The 15,581-nt window shown below is 30.6% G+C and overlaps 3 protein-coding genes across 3 annotated transcripts; 1 reads left to right on the top strand and 2 right to left on the bottom strand.

Moving 5' to 3' along the window:
* Positions 1-338: 338 nt before the first annotated feature.
* PWP2 (periodic tryptophan protein 2, putative) lies at positions 339-3,783 on the bottom strand (the record flags this gene model as incomplete). The annotated part of the gene is given in 2 exon segments (XM_029008534.1): positions 339-1,994; positions 2,008-3,783. 2 exon segments carry the CDS (start codon positions 3,781-3,783, stop codon positions 339-341), a joined length of 3,432 nt encoding a protein of 1,143 aa, XP_028860084.1.
* Positions 3,784-6,482: 2,699 nt separating this feature from the next.
* Positions 6,483-9,905, top strand: PmUG01_01029500 (conserved Plasmodium protein, unknown function; the record flags this gene model as incomplete). Its single annotated transcript, XM_029008533.1, has 3 exons — positions 6,483-9,261; positions 9,617-9,674; positions 9,854-9,905. 3 exons carry the CDS (start codon positions 6,483-6,485, stop codon positions 9,903-9,905), a joined length of 2,889 nt encoding a protein of 962 aa, XP_028860083.1.
* Positions 9,906-10,849: 944 nt separating this feature from the next.
* Positions 10,850-15,133, bottom strand: PmUG01_01029400 (inositol 5-phosphatase, putative; the record flags this gene model as incomplete). Its single annotated transcript, XM_029008532.1, has 1 exon — positions 10,850-15,133. The coding sequence occupies one exon, from the start codon at positions 15,131-15,133 to the stop codon at positions 10,850-10,852; it is 4,284 nt and encodes a 1,427-aa protein (XP_028860082.1).
* Positions 15,134-15,581: the final 448 nt, after the last annotated feature.

Genomic DNA, 15,581 nt, shown 5'->3' with positions numbered 1-15,581 from the left:
AATAAGTTGGAATATATTGGAATATATTGGCAAAAACCGACAACGCAAAATAAAAAACAATTGAATAAAAATGGAGATGAGAAAATTACGCGCAGATATTTGCACCATATACTTGCGCAGTTTATTTTCGCAATTTATTTATGAATCTGTTGTTTATGCGGGCACTCTACTCCTATTCGAAAACTTCTTTACCGTTTAAATTCAAGCTGCTATGGGGAACAAACACTGAAACAAATTGTTCCTTTTAAGGGAGGGGGGGAAAAACATAAATACGCACACAAGCGTATGTACGTATGAATGTACTCACGTGTGTACGCCCACATGGGAATTGCGGTTCTCTACAACTGGCTCGCCGGCTCGCCCCCCAGGCACAAAAACTTCAATACGTTGATATTGTTGCTGTAGAGGTACTGGAGCCCATTGTAAACCACGAATATCTGCTTGAGGATTAACAAGAGAGCAGTCCTGAACTCGTCCGAAGTGTGCAAACTGGTTGTCATCCTTGAGGCCGTGTTTTCATCATTCTTATTGATATTTTTATTATTTTTTGTTTTGTTATAAAAATCGCTATTTAGAAAAGCATTAAAATGAATTGTAAAAAGAGAATTAAGATAATACAAATGCAAATGGATATGTTTAATAGTGTCATTAAGTAACAAGGTTTTGATAAAATTCATTAAAATAAATAAAAAGGGCTTTGTTAAAATTTTTACACACAGAGGTATTATATTATATGGTATCTTTTCGTATACTTCTAAAATGTTTTCATAATTATTTAATGCTAAACATAGAATAAATGCCTTAATATATTCATTTTTTTTTAACGAATTTTTTAAATTTTGCAAATTTACATTCTGTGTTAAATATTTTGGCTCATAAGTAAGAGGAATTATCAAACCTTTGTACATGTTTTTAAAATTTGGTATATACTGATATTGAAAATCTTTTGTAAAAACATATAAACCCATGCTACATGCAACAGCAATATGTCTATCATCTCCTGATATATCCAAATAGTTTAAACTAAATTTATATTTTTTAAATTTATTATTTATATAATTTTCATTTACCTGACCAGGCAATAAATTTTGTTTTTTTTTCCTATTCACAATTTTGTATTTATCCAAATAAATATCCCCCTCTTCATCACTCAAATCATACTCATAAATATGTTTTCCTTCTGTTGTTATATATCTTGTTGATATTTCTCTTTTAATACCGTCAACACAGTAATTTTTTGTTAGATCAATTATTTTAATAAGCAAGAATAAATTTGTATCATAAATGTATAAGGAAACACTACAGTTTGCACACCCTATTATGTAATTTCCATTGTGTATATAATCTATACATGTAAAATAACAATTTTGGCTTGCTATAGTGTTATTTCCTTGATCTATCATGTCATCCATATATATGTAATTATCACCATCCTCTTGATCATCATTATTACCACTACACTGATGATGTTTTTTCCTCCTTTTATTCAATCTCGGAATTGATGAAAATTCCTCACCAAGAAGTCTACCCCTTTTTATATCTCGAGCACCTTCTATTGTTCCAACAATTTCTTGAACTAATATATCCCAAAAAATAATTTTACAACTTAATGTACATACTGCCAATATATCATTTCCTCTTGGATCAAAACATATATATGAAATATCATGGGAATTTATAATTTCTTCAAATTTACTTCCTTTATTTCTTCTTGCATATAAATCCCATATTAACACATTTTTACTCCATGAACAGCTAGCTATAACACCCTCATTTTTTAAACTGGTACTAAAACAAATTTTAATTATAGGTGAATTGTGTCCAAATAATTTATCTATACATTTTGCCGTCTGAACATTCCATATGTATACAATATATTCATTACCTCTTCCACCTGCTGCTACAATGTTTCCACTTATATTAACATTTACACACAAAAATTGAACATTATATTTTTTTTCCACATTTTTTTTACCTGACCTGTTCATATATATATTTTTTTTTTTTTTTTTTTTTTTTTCCTTCTTCCATTTCTGACTCGGTACCATTAGTTTGTATATAATTATTATCTTCATTCTCGTCTGATAAAAAATCCACTGTGTACACTTTAAAATTTCGATATCTCAACAGGTCGAATGCCCGCACTGTACCATCTAATGAACACGAAATGAAGGCATTTCCTTGTGGCAAAAAACAAATATCAGTTACAGTATTCGTATGAGCGGTAAATGTAGCAAAATTAAGAAAAGATAAATAGTCATATAATTTTATAGTACCATCTTCATTCCCTGTTACTATAACAAATTTACTAGTAAAATTATCTGACTCATGATATGCATTTGTATTATCAACAATGTTACTTCCTATTTTTAAATGACTAATTATTGGTGAAAATTTCACACATTTTACGCATTTACTTGTTGTACTTTGTTTTAATACATAACTTTCACTTTTCCATTCCCATATTATTACACTTCCATTATTTGATTCAGCTAATGCAATCCATTGTCCATCCTTACTAATTGCAATATCATCAATCGTATTTGTGCTAATACTAATATTGTAAAGAGATACCATCTCAGGGGCGTTATAAATGCCAAACCTACCGTTCGAATAAGCTATCACAAACAAATCGTGTTCTTTGTTGAAACATGCCCTCACTACTTCTTCGTTCTTCTCTTGATTGCAAAAGTATATTTTTTTGTAGCTCCACCTTTTTTCGAACGCTTTCCCTTGAGTCACACGTCTTTTCCTCAGGTATCCCCCACGACTCACTTTCAACTCGTCCGTCCTAACTTCCTCCAACTCGTCCGTCCTAACTTCCTCCAACTCGTCCGTCCTAACTTCCTCCAACTCGTCCGTCCTGACTTCCTCCAACTCGTCCGTCCTATCTACACCCATTTCGCCTGTCTTATCTACACCCATTTCGCCTGTCTTATCTACCCTCATTTCCACCTTCTTATCTGCCTCCTTCTCATCCGTTGTATCTTCTTCCATCCCTACTTTCTCATCTTCCTTCACTACTCCCTCGTCATCCTCCTCCTGGGACGCCCCCCCTTCAGCGCTAACCAACCCATAAGACCACACGATAATAACTCCTGACTTGTTAATGCTAAAAATATAATCCCGATTTTTCGAAAAAAATGCAGCGATAATTGTCGTTTTGTTTCCACTCAAAACAGTGGGTCTTACATTCTTTCTCCTTTGTACAGTGTGTATCCTTATGGTTAAGTCATACGAAGTTGATAAAAAAAATTGGTCATCTTCAGAAATATCAATAGAAGTAATATTTAAAGAATGGTAACATATATCATTGTGTTTAATTAGTTTATAATTATTATCTTTAGTAGGGCTTTTCCAAATAACAACTCTTCTACCTATTCCAACAAGAAAATAATTACCATCATGTGTAAACAAAGCACAATTAACAGAATCTTGTTCTTCTTGAGGAGTAAAAATACTGTTATAATTAAATGCAGTTACTACACCAGTTTTAGATTTAAATAATATTCTTGACATCACTTTATCTTTTAATAAATTAATAATACATCCATTTTCAAATTTATCAATAGTTATTGCTATCTCCATATGAGGGTGTATTATCACATGCCTCAAGTCATTTTTCCCTTCTGATCCTATAGTATTACAACTATTACTATTTAAGTCGTATACATTTACTCTATTACTTACTGGTACAAATAACGAATTGCCGTCCTCGCTAAAGGTAATTTTGCCCCCTGTGTAGAAGCAGCCGCATATGTTGCTCAGACTGTAGTTCAGCATTTGTGTATAACACACATGGATACACGTCCGTTCGAATGGGTCGAGTTGTATGTGTTTCTGTTTTATATGCGCGATGTTTCGCGGTACGTTTTTGCCACGGTAAAAAAAATAGCGAAAAAATGAAAACAAAATGAAAATAAAATGAAAACAAAATGAAAATAAAATGAAAATAAAATGAAAATAAAATGAAGAAAAAATAGAGAAATTTTTTTTTTTTTTTTTTTTTTGTGTATGCATTAACGGTAAACCTAAAATGAAAGGATTTAATATCGCCTTTCTTTTACCATTATTAATGTTGTAATAGGGATGAAAAAAAAAAAAAAGGCTATGTAAACACTTAACAATTTAACGTGTCAATTGGACATACTCATACTTTTACTTTAAAAGACGAGAAAAAAAAAAAAAAAGAAGCGAACACCCCTTTTTTTTGCACTATTTATGGGCAAAATACATTAAAAAGGGTAAATGATAGCTACATCGTTGCCCAACTTTATAAGTACTGAACGTGTAATACACATTAACCAAGAGAATATTTCTCTACAATTAAATAGCAAAAAGGTTTGATACTCCCCTTTTGCATTCACAACTATATGTGTATTGGTAAGTATAAGCACATGTACAGAATTATATAAATATGCCAATGAAAATTCTTAAGAGCACTTTTTCCCCTTAGATTCTCCTTCTTCTTTCGATCCCACCCCCCAAAAATATGATAAGTGATGCAACTTCTGATAAAATCTGTAGTGCAATTTTTTAATTTAAATCTTAGTTAATATATAAAATGCTGAACGTTAAGCTCAACTGGTTTACAACGGGGCTCTTCCACCTTAACACTTCATTTCTCACGTACATACATACATATATACGTACATACATACATATATACGTAAATACATACATATATACGTAAATACATACATATATACGTAAATACATACATATATACGTAAATACATACATATATACGTAAATACATACATATATACTTATATATAAATATGCATACCCATATGCAATATACCGTCAACGTCAACTACTACTCGCTCCCCCCCCTTAAGGGCTAATCCGAACTTAGGTAAAGAAATTTAATAAAATGTTCTCTTAAGAAAACTAGTATATTTAATCTCCATGCTGCTTGAAATTCTTCTGTGTTTACAACTATTCTACGCGGTAGCTATATATGAACAAATTATGTCGCTATATGTTTTGCAAAAAAATAATTGTAAAACACTTGCAAGATAAAAAAGCCTCCTTTAAATTCAGGTGAACAAAATTGAAGAAGTAAAAATAAAGAAAGAATAAAGAAGCAAAAATAAAAGAAGAATAAAGAAGCAAAAATAAAAGAAGAATAAAGAAGCAAAAATAAAAGAAGAATAAAGAAGCAAAAATAAAAGAAGAATAAAGAAGCAAAAATAAAAGAAGAATAGAGAAGCAAAAATAAAAGAAGAATAAAGAAGCAAAAATAAAAATAAAAGGAAAAGAAAATTTTTTAAAGAGCACGCCCAATGTACTCATAATTATTTATTTATAAAAAAAGGCATACACGAATAAATATTTATATGAATATATGTACATTTGTTCTTATGGCAGTCGTTTATTCTTACTATTTTTTTTTTTTTTTTTTTATAACAACGTCGAAGTCAATTTTGTGCATCACGTACATACGAGTAACTATTCGGAGAACAGTTAGCAGTTATCAAAGAACATGAAAATCTATAATAATATATATGATAAAAAGCACATTTTGTAAAAATGTTTTAACAGGAATATCCTTTTTTTTCTTCATTTAAATACAGAATATTTTTTTTTTTTTTTTTTTTTTTTTTTTTTTTTTTTTTTTTTTGTTTTCGCGTTTCCGTCAACATCACCTGTATGTATGAAGTATATTTCATTATAAATCTTATGCAAACCTCAAAGTTTTAACACTGTATTATATAATATATATTATATATGTACAGCTCGAAGTGACCTTTAAATTTTTTTTATTAAATATATATAATATATAGTTATGAAAGAAATAAATGCATAAAAGGGTAAGAAGTAAAAGGATAGAGAGAAAATAAGAAAACAAGTAAAAGATGAAATATTGACATTTAAGTGAGACCATCACACCTACCTTTATTCATTGCACGCTTGTTCATGTATATTTCTGCTACCATTTGTGAATGAAAAATACGCTGTTAAATGCTAACCATAGGACAAAAAGGCCAAGGTGAAGATTTAAAATACACCAAGGGGGGGGGGGGAAAAAACAATTTTATGTATTTCTAGTTATTATATATACACATTGACACTCCCTCGTTCGCGCGTTTCCCACCCCTCTGTTAGACATCAAGCGTAATGAAAAGTTATTAGACCGCAAGCAGGTAATCCGTAAATATACATAGGATACCGGCCAAAAAAAAAAAAAAAAAAAAAAAAGTAGTGACTGGAGTAGTAACCGCTAACTAACCGATAACTAACCGCGAACTAACCGATAAGTAACCGCGAACTAACCGATAACTAACCGATAACTAACCGCTAACTAACCGCTAACTAACCGATAACTAACCGATAAGTAACAGCGAACTACCCGGATCTTGCCTGTTGCGCAGTATACATAATTTATGGATGATAAAAGGTACATGCAGAGTAGAGAAGCCACCGCATAAGGGAAGTAAAGAAAGTTTCACCAGACAGATTTGCGCATTCATAAAAACATGAAAATCGTTGAATTAAGTAATTGCAATAATGTAAATGTAATTAGAAGAACTGAACATGAACAAGTCAGAAGAAATGAAGGGAGAGAGGAAGACGTGCCAATCGTTAAGAACAATTTATGGGGAAGTACACAAAATCATTCGGAGAGTGCAAAAAAAAGCCATTCTATAAGCTATTCAGAAGAAGAGAAAAAAGGAAGCATGACTAATGATACCCATAATAATGATATAAAAACAAATCAACATGCCATATGTGAAGAAGTGAAAGAATGCACAGATGGCAATGATGAGAATTTCTTTCATTTTAATAATTCAAAAGAGAGTGCAACTGCTAAGAAGCAAAAGTTTATATATTGTACCAGAAGTAGTACTAAAGTAAAAGCACAACAAGAGGAGTATTATAACCAAGAAGATCTTAACTTAAATGGTGTGCATAACAGTAAATATAGTCAACACATCGCCAATTGGACTAGCAAGAACAAGAACGTGAATGTAAAACCAAATGACAAGGGTCAACCCAGCGATGAAATGAACTACTCATGTAATATTATGAAAAGGAAAAAGGAATCGTCCAAAAATGAAGCTCAAAAAATTTCTAGTATTAATAAAAAGTTATTATCCTTTAACAAAGAAAACATTTCTGAACAAGGTCAGGTGGAAATTTGTTCACCCATTTTAAGTAGTAGCCCTAATTCATACACAGCAAGTGAAGAGATCAAAAAAGATAGTGAGAAAAAAACGAAAGAAAAATTAAGTAACAGTTGTATGAGTGCTGATGAGAAAGTTACACACGAGTCAAAAAGTTTGAAGAATGCACAAAGAGGTTTAAACAATTTACTAGAAAAATGTTCAAATGGATCTGCAGCCAATCTACATGGCACATCGAATAGTGAAAATATAGCTGAAAATAGTTCCTTTGAAAATACAAACATAGTTAGTAAAATTTTATGTAATCATAAAGAGGATAACTTGCTCTCTTTGAACAGTTCAAAAGATGATTCAGTTATTTTGGATGATAAACAAGAAAATTTTATTAGTCAAAGCACTGGTACCTTGGAGGACAATGCCACATGTGCCAAATGGGGTAAAGTGGGGGTTATTTCGAAAGGGAACAACACTGGAGAAATTAATGAAAATGGTCATACTAAGCAGAATAACGATTGTAGTCACATCAATAACGGATATTATACTAATGAAAGAAGTATCATTAATAACAACAGTCACAGTAGTCAAAGCTGTCAGAGTAATGAGATTAGTCCAAATGAAAAGAGTAACACTAATGGGGACTACCCTCATAGCACTACAAGCGATATTGATAAGCTAAAATATGAAATAAAGAAAGAGCTATACAACAAACTAAGCATCGCGTTAGATGTTAATATGTGTTTTAATACGGATGAAGAATATTACATGAAATTTTTAAGAAAAAAAAAGTATCGAAATTATGTTTTAAATATTTCAAAGTTTATTATAATATTAGGTAAACAATTATATCTATCTATATATACCATATCATTAGCTCTGCATTATATGCATAAATACAACCAAAAATATTTAAAAAGGAAAAAAAGCTCGATAGCTTACCTTATAGGTGGTGCTTGTATATTCTTAGCATGGAAATTGAGAGAAGATTTTGAGGATCACAAAAAATCGAAAAAGCTACATGACATACCGAAAGTTATTTTTAAACTACTCAACTATTTTTATAAAAAAAAGAGACTGAAAAAAAAAATTAAGAAAATCGAACTGGACTTGATGATAAATCACTACCAAACGAACTTGGAAATTTCGAACGAAGATACATTCAAAACGTTTATGCAAAATGTACGAGCAAGAGAGATAGAGAAGTATAAAGAGAATAATAAGTTCAATCCTACAGATGACTCACAAATAAGCGATATGGAAAAAAAAAAAAAAAAAAAAAAAAAACGAAAAATTTCTACTCATGATGATAGGAAAAAACGGAATGAAAGCAGTTTGAAAAAAACTGATGTGCAATCGATTGATGAAAAAAAATCGAAAGAGAAGAAAGAGAAGGAGAAGGAGAAAAATATAAAGAGCTTGTACTATGATTTGTTGGTAATAAACAGTATAATAAGTGAAGGACACATATCAGACATAAACAATATAAGTGATGTTAGCGATTGCTTCAGCTCGTACCTGTCCGAGTGCAACAGCAAGGATGTTTCCGAGTACGAATTTGCAAGCGCCCCTGAACGGAGCAGCGAAGGGGAACGACAGCAAGAGAAAATTGTAGAGAAATGTGCAATGGGGAACGCATCGGAGGGAAATGCAGAAGGGGGGAACACATCAGAGGGGAAGATAAACGGGCAGACCAACGATGAAGGAAAAAAAAAGCACTTGATAAAAAAGTTCAAAAAGCTGTGTAAACAGCAGAAGAGAAATATTTACATTTCATCCTCAAAGTGGGTGTTGAATAATTCCGGGCAAAAGTTACAGCTGATGCAAAAAATTATAACATATTATGAGAGAGAAGTACTAAAAAGTTTTAATTACTTTATAAAACCAAAAATATTATCCTTCGATTTATTTCCAACATTTCTTGGTCAATTTGTTCTTATAATGGAAGATTATATACAGGAAAATCAAGTAAATCATCTTGAGAAATTATCCTTTTTAACTATTTTAGATTTTTACAAAACCCCACTCTGTCTTATATTTACGTCTAAAGAAATCATAGTTACTTGTATCTTAAAGGCATATATTTCCTTAAAGATAGTTTACGGTCAATTAAATTTTAAAACTCTGTCCTTTGAAGGTTAAGCAGTTTGTGTTCATTTACTTAGTCTGTATGAATGTCCTCTCGCATGATATGTTTATAATATCTTAGCCGAATTATTGTTATTTTTTTTATTTTTTTTTTTTGATCCGTGCAAATCCCATTTCGCATGACGTGTTCATAATTTTTTAACCATATTTTGGCTATTTTTTTTTTTTTTTTTTTAATCCGTATAAATGTCATTTCGCATGACTTGTTCAAAATTTCTTAGCTGTCTAATTGCTGTATTTTTTATTTCTTTGTCTTCCATTCCTTTGTCCTCCATTCCTTTGTCCTCCATTCATTTGTCATCTTATCAACGTCTTCTCCTTTATCTTCTACTTTCCCCTTGCAGATTTTGAAAGCAAAGTAACAAAATTTATCAGAACAGTTAGCTACGATGACCCCATCCGGTAGGCATAAATTTTAGAATGTACATTTTTTTATTTTTGTTTATAAAAAAAAAAAAAAAATACATGAATATTTACCCGCACACATAAATTTTATTGTTTTTAAAAAAAAAAAAACCTGAACATTCATGCGTACACTTTTTTTTTTTTTTTTTTTTTTTTTTTTTCTTCATCTTCAAAAGTATAAACAGGATAAAAATGGCTTTACGAGAAATGAGACAAGTTCATCACTAAATTCTCCATCGAAATCTGTTAAAAATGGGAACGCAAAACTGTGCCTCTTATTTTTTTTTTTTCAATTTTTTTAACAATTACATGTATATTACATGTATGTTATATATGCTTACTACATGCTTACTACATGCTTACTACATGCTTATTACATGCTTATTACATGTTTATTACGCGCTTATTACATGTTTATTACGCGCTTATTACATGTTTATTACGCGCTTATTACATGTTTATTACGCGCTTATTACATGTTTATTACGCGCTTATTACATGTTTATTACGCGCTTATTACATGTTTATTACACACTTACCACACGTGTAGTTGATTTTTCCTTTTCCTTCAAATCATCAAAATGGTTGTTGTGATATGAAGCTTACTTGTCCATGAAACACTTTTGTATATGTTTTCTTTGTAAGTAGCTCACCCTACTTATACTGTGGTATGCATTTTCCGCACAGACTGAACCGTATTCAATGCTTCCGTAAAACGACTTCCCGCACCCCAAAAAAAAAAAAAAAAAATTCTTTCCATTTTTTTCAAGGAGAGAGGAGAATATGATAAACTTTTACGTATTCACTTTAAATATTAAGTTTATTTTTTAAGTTAAACGGTAAAACGGACAAACAAAAAAATAAAAGTAAACGTAGCAAAACGTAGTAAAACAAAACAATACGCATTATTACGTGTATTCATTTGGAATGTGCACGTATTCGCACCACAAACGGTAAAGTATGCACATACACATAAATGCGAGCGTATTATATATATATATATATATATATACGTATGTCCGTGTATATATCCATACATACGTGCAGGTCCTCTCTGCTCAACTGCGTCGTTTTAAAGCTCCCCTTACATGTATCCCTTATTCCCTAGGCCTGCACATATATACACACATATGTTTACACATATACATAATTATGCTTATGTGCCCCCCGCTTTATGCCAGGAAAATTTCCCTGCTCATCGGGTCACAGTACCGCTGATAATTCATATGACTTTCAATTCTATCTCTTAAGACGTTAAAATCATTTATGTATGTATGTTTCCATTTGAGCTTTTTCTTCTCGCTCTTCTTGATGTAATCCTTAAAATAAGTCAACATAATAATATAATCGCTCATTTGTTTATTATATATGGAATTTTTCTTGTTAAAAGAATTTTTTATTTTCTCATCTCGTTGCTTTATATGTTTCATTTCAGTGAAATATTTTTTATTAAAATTCTTTACTGATAAATATCTACTTTCCAGTGACTTATAATTCTGGTTTATCTCATTTGCTATTTTTTTATCTATTAATGAAACCTCTTTTTTTTTTTTACATATATTTTCAAATGTATTATATTCTTCTATAAATAATTTCTCCTCAGACTTTATACTACTTTTTGTGTTATTATAAAAAGCTGTTTTTAAATTTTCATAGAAACACAAATTTAATTCTTTGTAATGATGTGTTTTGTAAATACATGACAAGTATAACTCGGAAAAAAATACGTCCACTGAAGGGGAACGTAACAACTTTTTAAGCAAAAACTGCGCATTGTAAGGCAGCTCGGGTAGAACCCCACTATCCCCACTGATATTTTTACCACTACTAACATTACAACTACAATTATGTTTAACTTGTACCTCTTCCTGCAGCAGTGACAGAATATTTGGCCCCACCGTAGCACCTCTCTCCCTTACCCAATAATGGTAATAAACAAAAAAAAAAAATTTTATCAAGTTAACATTAAAGTATATTGGGCAGAACAAATAAGACATGTTGACCTTTTTACGTTCTTCTTTTTTTTTACATTCTTCTTCATGTATTGTGTTCACTGTTTTATATAAACTTGGTACATAATATTCTGATACAAAGGTTCCTTGTACGCTCTTTTTTATTCTATTAAGTTTGATTTTCCTTCTAATGTGATACACATCTAACTGTTCATCATCACGTGTATCTATATCGATGTTGTTAACAAAACTGTTCATCCTTTCTCTATTTGGTGTACCTTTCTCGAATGAGAAGGAATTTTTCAAATTAAGAACACGTACAGAGTGATTCCCTTCAGTAAAGTTATTACTTAAAAGCAATACATGCCCTCTACTTCTGAGTTTTTTAGTCGACCATTCTTTTATAATTCGTGTTGCCCTCCTGAGCGTGGTTTTTGTTCCTTTTTTTTCTACTCCTTTTTCTTTTCTTCTGCTTTCTATATCTCTTCTTATTCCTCTTTTTTCTTCTCTTTTTCTTTTTCTTTTTCTTTCTCCTTCTCCCTCGGCGCCTACAATAGACGACGCACTTACCAACATGTAATTATAAGCTACCTTATTAACATTGTAATAGTTTAAATAGGAATCTAGTACAAATGAAACGTTTTTGTATTTCTTAAAATTTTCAATGACGTGCTGCACCTCTTTCTCAAACGTGTTCACGTTAAGTACTGCATGCGTAGTGGAACATCGCAGTGCATCTTCCTGTTCCTTCGTATTACTTACACTATTCCTACTATAAGCATTATGCTTACTATTCATATTATTCACATTACGCACATTATTCCCCTTCTGCTCCGCTAATGTGTTCAAATGGTGCATATACACCAATTTTACGTTGTACTTGACACAGAAACAATAGTAGAAAAGGAAAAAAAAATTAAAATAGATTTTTAAATAATTCAAATAATTATAACAAGCAATCAAACGCCATATTTTATATCGAAATATATTTTTATTTTTAAAAAAAAAATGAAAATTTCTTTTGTATACATTGTAATATTTGTATATATGAGCAAAATGTGTAAACATGTGCAAAAAGGAGAAAGTCCCACAACTAACTTGTTTTTTTTTCCTCTCCTCCACTTCTCTTTCTATTGTTTCACAAAAAAAAAATGCATGTTCACCATTAGAGTTCATATTATTAAATTCTTTTCTTTCCGATATGTTGAAATTGGTTAAAATAAAATCGTCATGCATATTGTTCACATTGTAAAGATGTCTAAATATATTTGTGTTACTAAAGCAACGGTAGAATTTAAAATTCTTGTACATGTCCTTAATCATATCTTTTTTCTCTTTTTTCGGTGCACATAGCCTAGACCACCCCTTTGGCGAAAGGAGACCATTCTTCTTATTACCGCTGCCATTATAAGTACATTTGTCATTTCTGCCCCTATTATGATCACTGCTACTTCCACTTCTACCACTACTTTTTTTTTTTTTTCTTTTTTGAACCCCTGTTTTTTCGTTTGCCGAAAATTCATCTAAACGGTTGGATATGAGGGTATACCCCCCACACTGCTGACGTGTCCTACCCTCGCAATCTGCACCCATTCCATTTTTTATTTCGTTCATTTTGTTGTTTCTTTTTTTCTTCTTCCTAAAAAAATTAAAAGAAGAACCCCATTTTCTTGTAATCGTCCCTTTGGGTAAGTTGTGCATATTTTTCTGGCGATGAAGAGTGGTTTTCCTCTCTTTATTGCTAACACATTTTCTATCGTTAGCGTCTGCCCATCCACTTTTCCTCTTCAATTCGAACAGCGATTCTACCTTATAGTAGAAATGCTCCAGGGGTATAACCCACCAGAAGGGGTTGCACCCTCTATCCTTGAAATACACATTATGCACAAAGGTGTCCAGTTCGTTTGAATTTTTAATATGCTCCAATTTGGAATCAATTACACCTAGGTACAAATTAATACATTTTTGTTTTTCCAAATCGTTAAATGAGCTTATATAATATCTCTTAATAGATGTAAACAATTCCTTTGACTGAATAAAAAAATTGATATGCTGTCCTGGTGTATATTTCTTATGAGCAGTGGATCCAGCATATTGTTTGGCAATAGCATCCCCCAATTGTTCATACAATTGGGATAGATGAGATATATCATTTATATTGATATTGTTTTTTTTTAGTAATTTAATTATTTTCATAAATTTTATAAATGTGTAAATATTTAAAAAAAGTTGAGCAGCATTTGTTCTATCTAAACAATCAACACAATTGAATCGAAGTATTCCTCGTTGCATTAAAACAAGCTTGGAATTATGTATATAAAAAAAGCCTATATTTTTTATGGAAAAATTAAATAATAGTTTTAAATTATACTGTGTATATTTAGTACCTATTTTATATGCTTTTCTTAAATCTAAATGTTTATAGACAATTTGAATTTCTTTAGGTAGTGCTCTATTTAATGTGTCAATACAATCTTTATATTCTTTGGACAAATTATCTTCATCACTATGTTTTTTCTTACTTAACAAATTTACGACAGTAACTGGATAACCATATTTACGAAATAATAATTGGAAATGGTTCTTACTACAAGTAAAGTTTATATCATTCTTTGTGCATTTTATTTTGGGTTTTTTTAATAATGTATAATTTATAGATTGATTCCAAATAATAGGTACTGACCCTCTTAATTGTACATAAGATAAAATAGCATTCAGATTATTCTTTTCAAACAGAATAATTTCAGATTCTACTTCATTTGCTGAATATCCCTTCGAATTCACACCCCTCTTTCTATATCTAGTACCTGCATATTTATTACTTCTTCTAGCTACAAATGTTACATTAACAATTTTACCTGAACATGAAAATTTTGATTGCACGAAATAACCATTCACTACAAACAAACATATAAATACATTACTCTTAATAAATTTTTTACAATGATAATAATTCCATATATAATTATTCTTATAAAATCTATTATATATTGTATTTCCTTTCAGAAATTCTTTTTGTATAAAATAATTATCCTGTACACTATGTGCCAAATTGTACGTATAGGAAAAGTACATATATTTATGATTTATGTTATTATAAAATAATTGTATCAAATCATTCTCTTCATTGAAGTTTTCAAATATATCTTCCCTAAATGGTACCAACAACACATTCTTTACTGAATATATGGTATGCTCATTAAATAGGCATCCTATTTTTTCCTTTTTTGTTAATACATACAAGTAGGGGTAATTCAAAAATCGTATACATCCTAGGATACCTTCACATTTGCATAAATATTCCAATCTACGATTTTTTATAAAAGTACGGCATGCTCCTTTTGAATATAATGTAACACTCAGTTTTATTAACACCTCCTTTGCTTTTTCAATTTCCGTTATCTCATACGTTTCTTCCTTCTTCTTAATTCCCACAATGAACACACTGTCCATGTTTGCGTACACCTTAAATTTTCTAAACGCACATAGCCCGGACGCGTACATCGTTTGAGCAAAGGAGCCTACCGTTAGAAGCCTATCATTAGTATATTTTCCGCTGGCACGCCTTCAATACCTCCTCAGAAGCACCACTTCCTACCCATATAATTCGTTCATTCAAATTTTACATTCCACGCTTTTGAGCAAAGCTACTGATATGTTGCACTGTTATGTTTTCAAGCTTTTGCACTTTTATGCTTTATCATTTTTATGCCTTCAAACACCTCCACGCTTTAATAGTTTTTTCCTCTTTTTTGTAAAACTACCCAAAGTTTCTCTTCCTTTTTTTTTCCTTTTCTCGCGCTGAATGTATGTCACGGTATTTATTTATTTATATATTTATTTATATATTTATTTATATATTTATTTATTTATATATTTATTTATATATTTATTTATATATTTATTTATATATTTATTTATTTATTTATATATTTATTTATTTATTTATTTA

Source organism: Plasmodium malariae, assembly GCF_900090045.1.
Source record: "Plasmodium malariae genome assembly, chromosome: 1".
NCBI lineage: Eukaryota > Apicomplexa > Aconoidasida > Haemosporida > Plasmodiidae > Plasmodium > Plasmodium malariae.
This window is presented reverse-complemented; position numbering and strand designations above follow the sequence as displayed.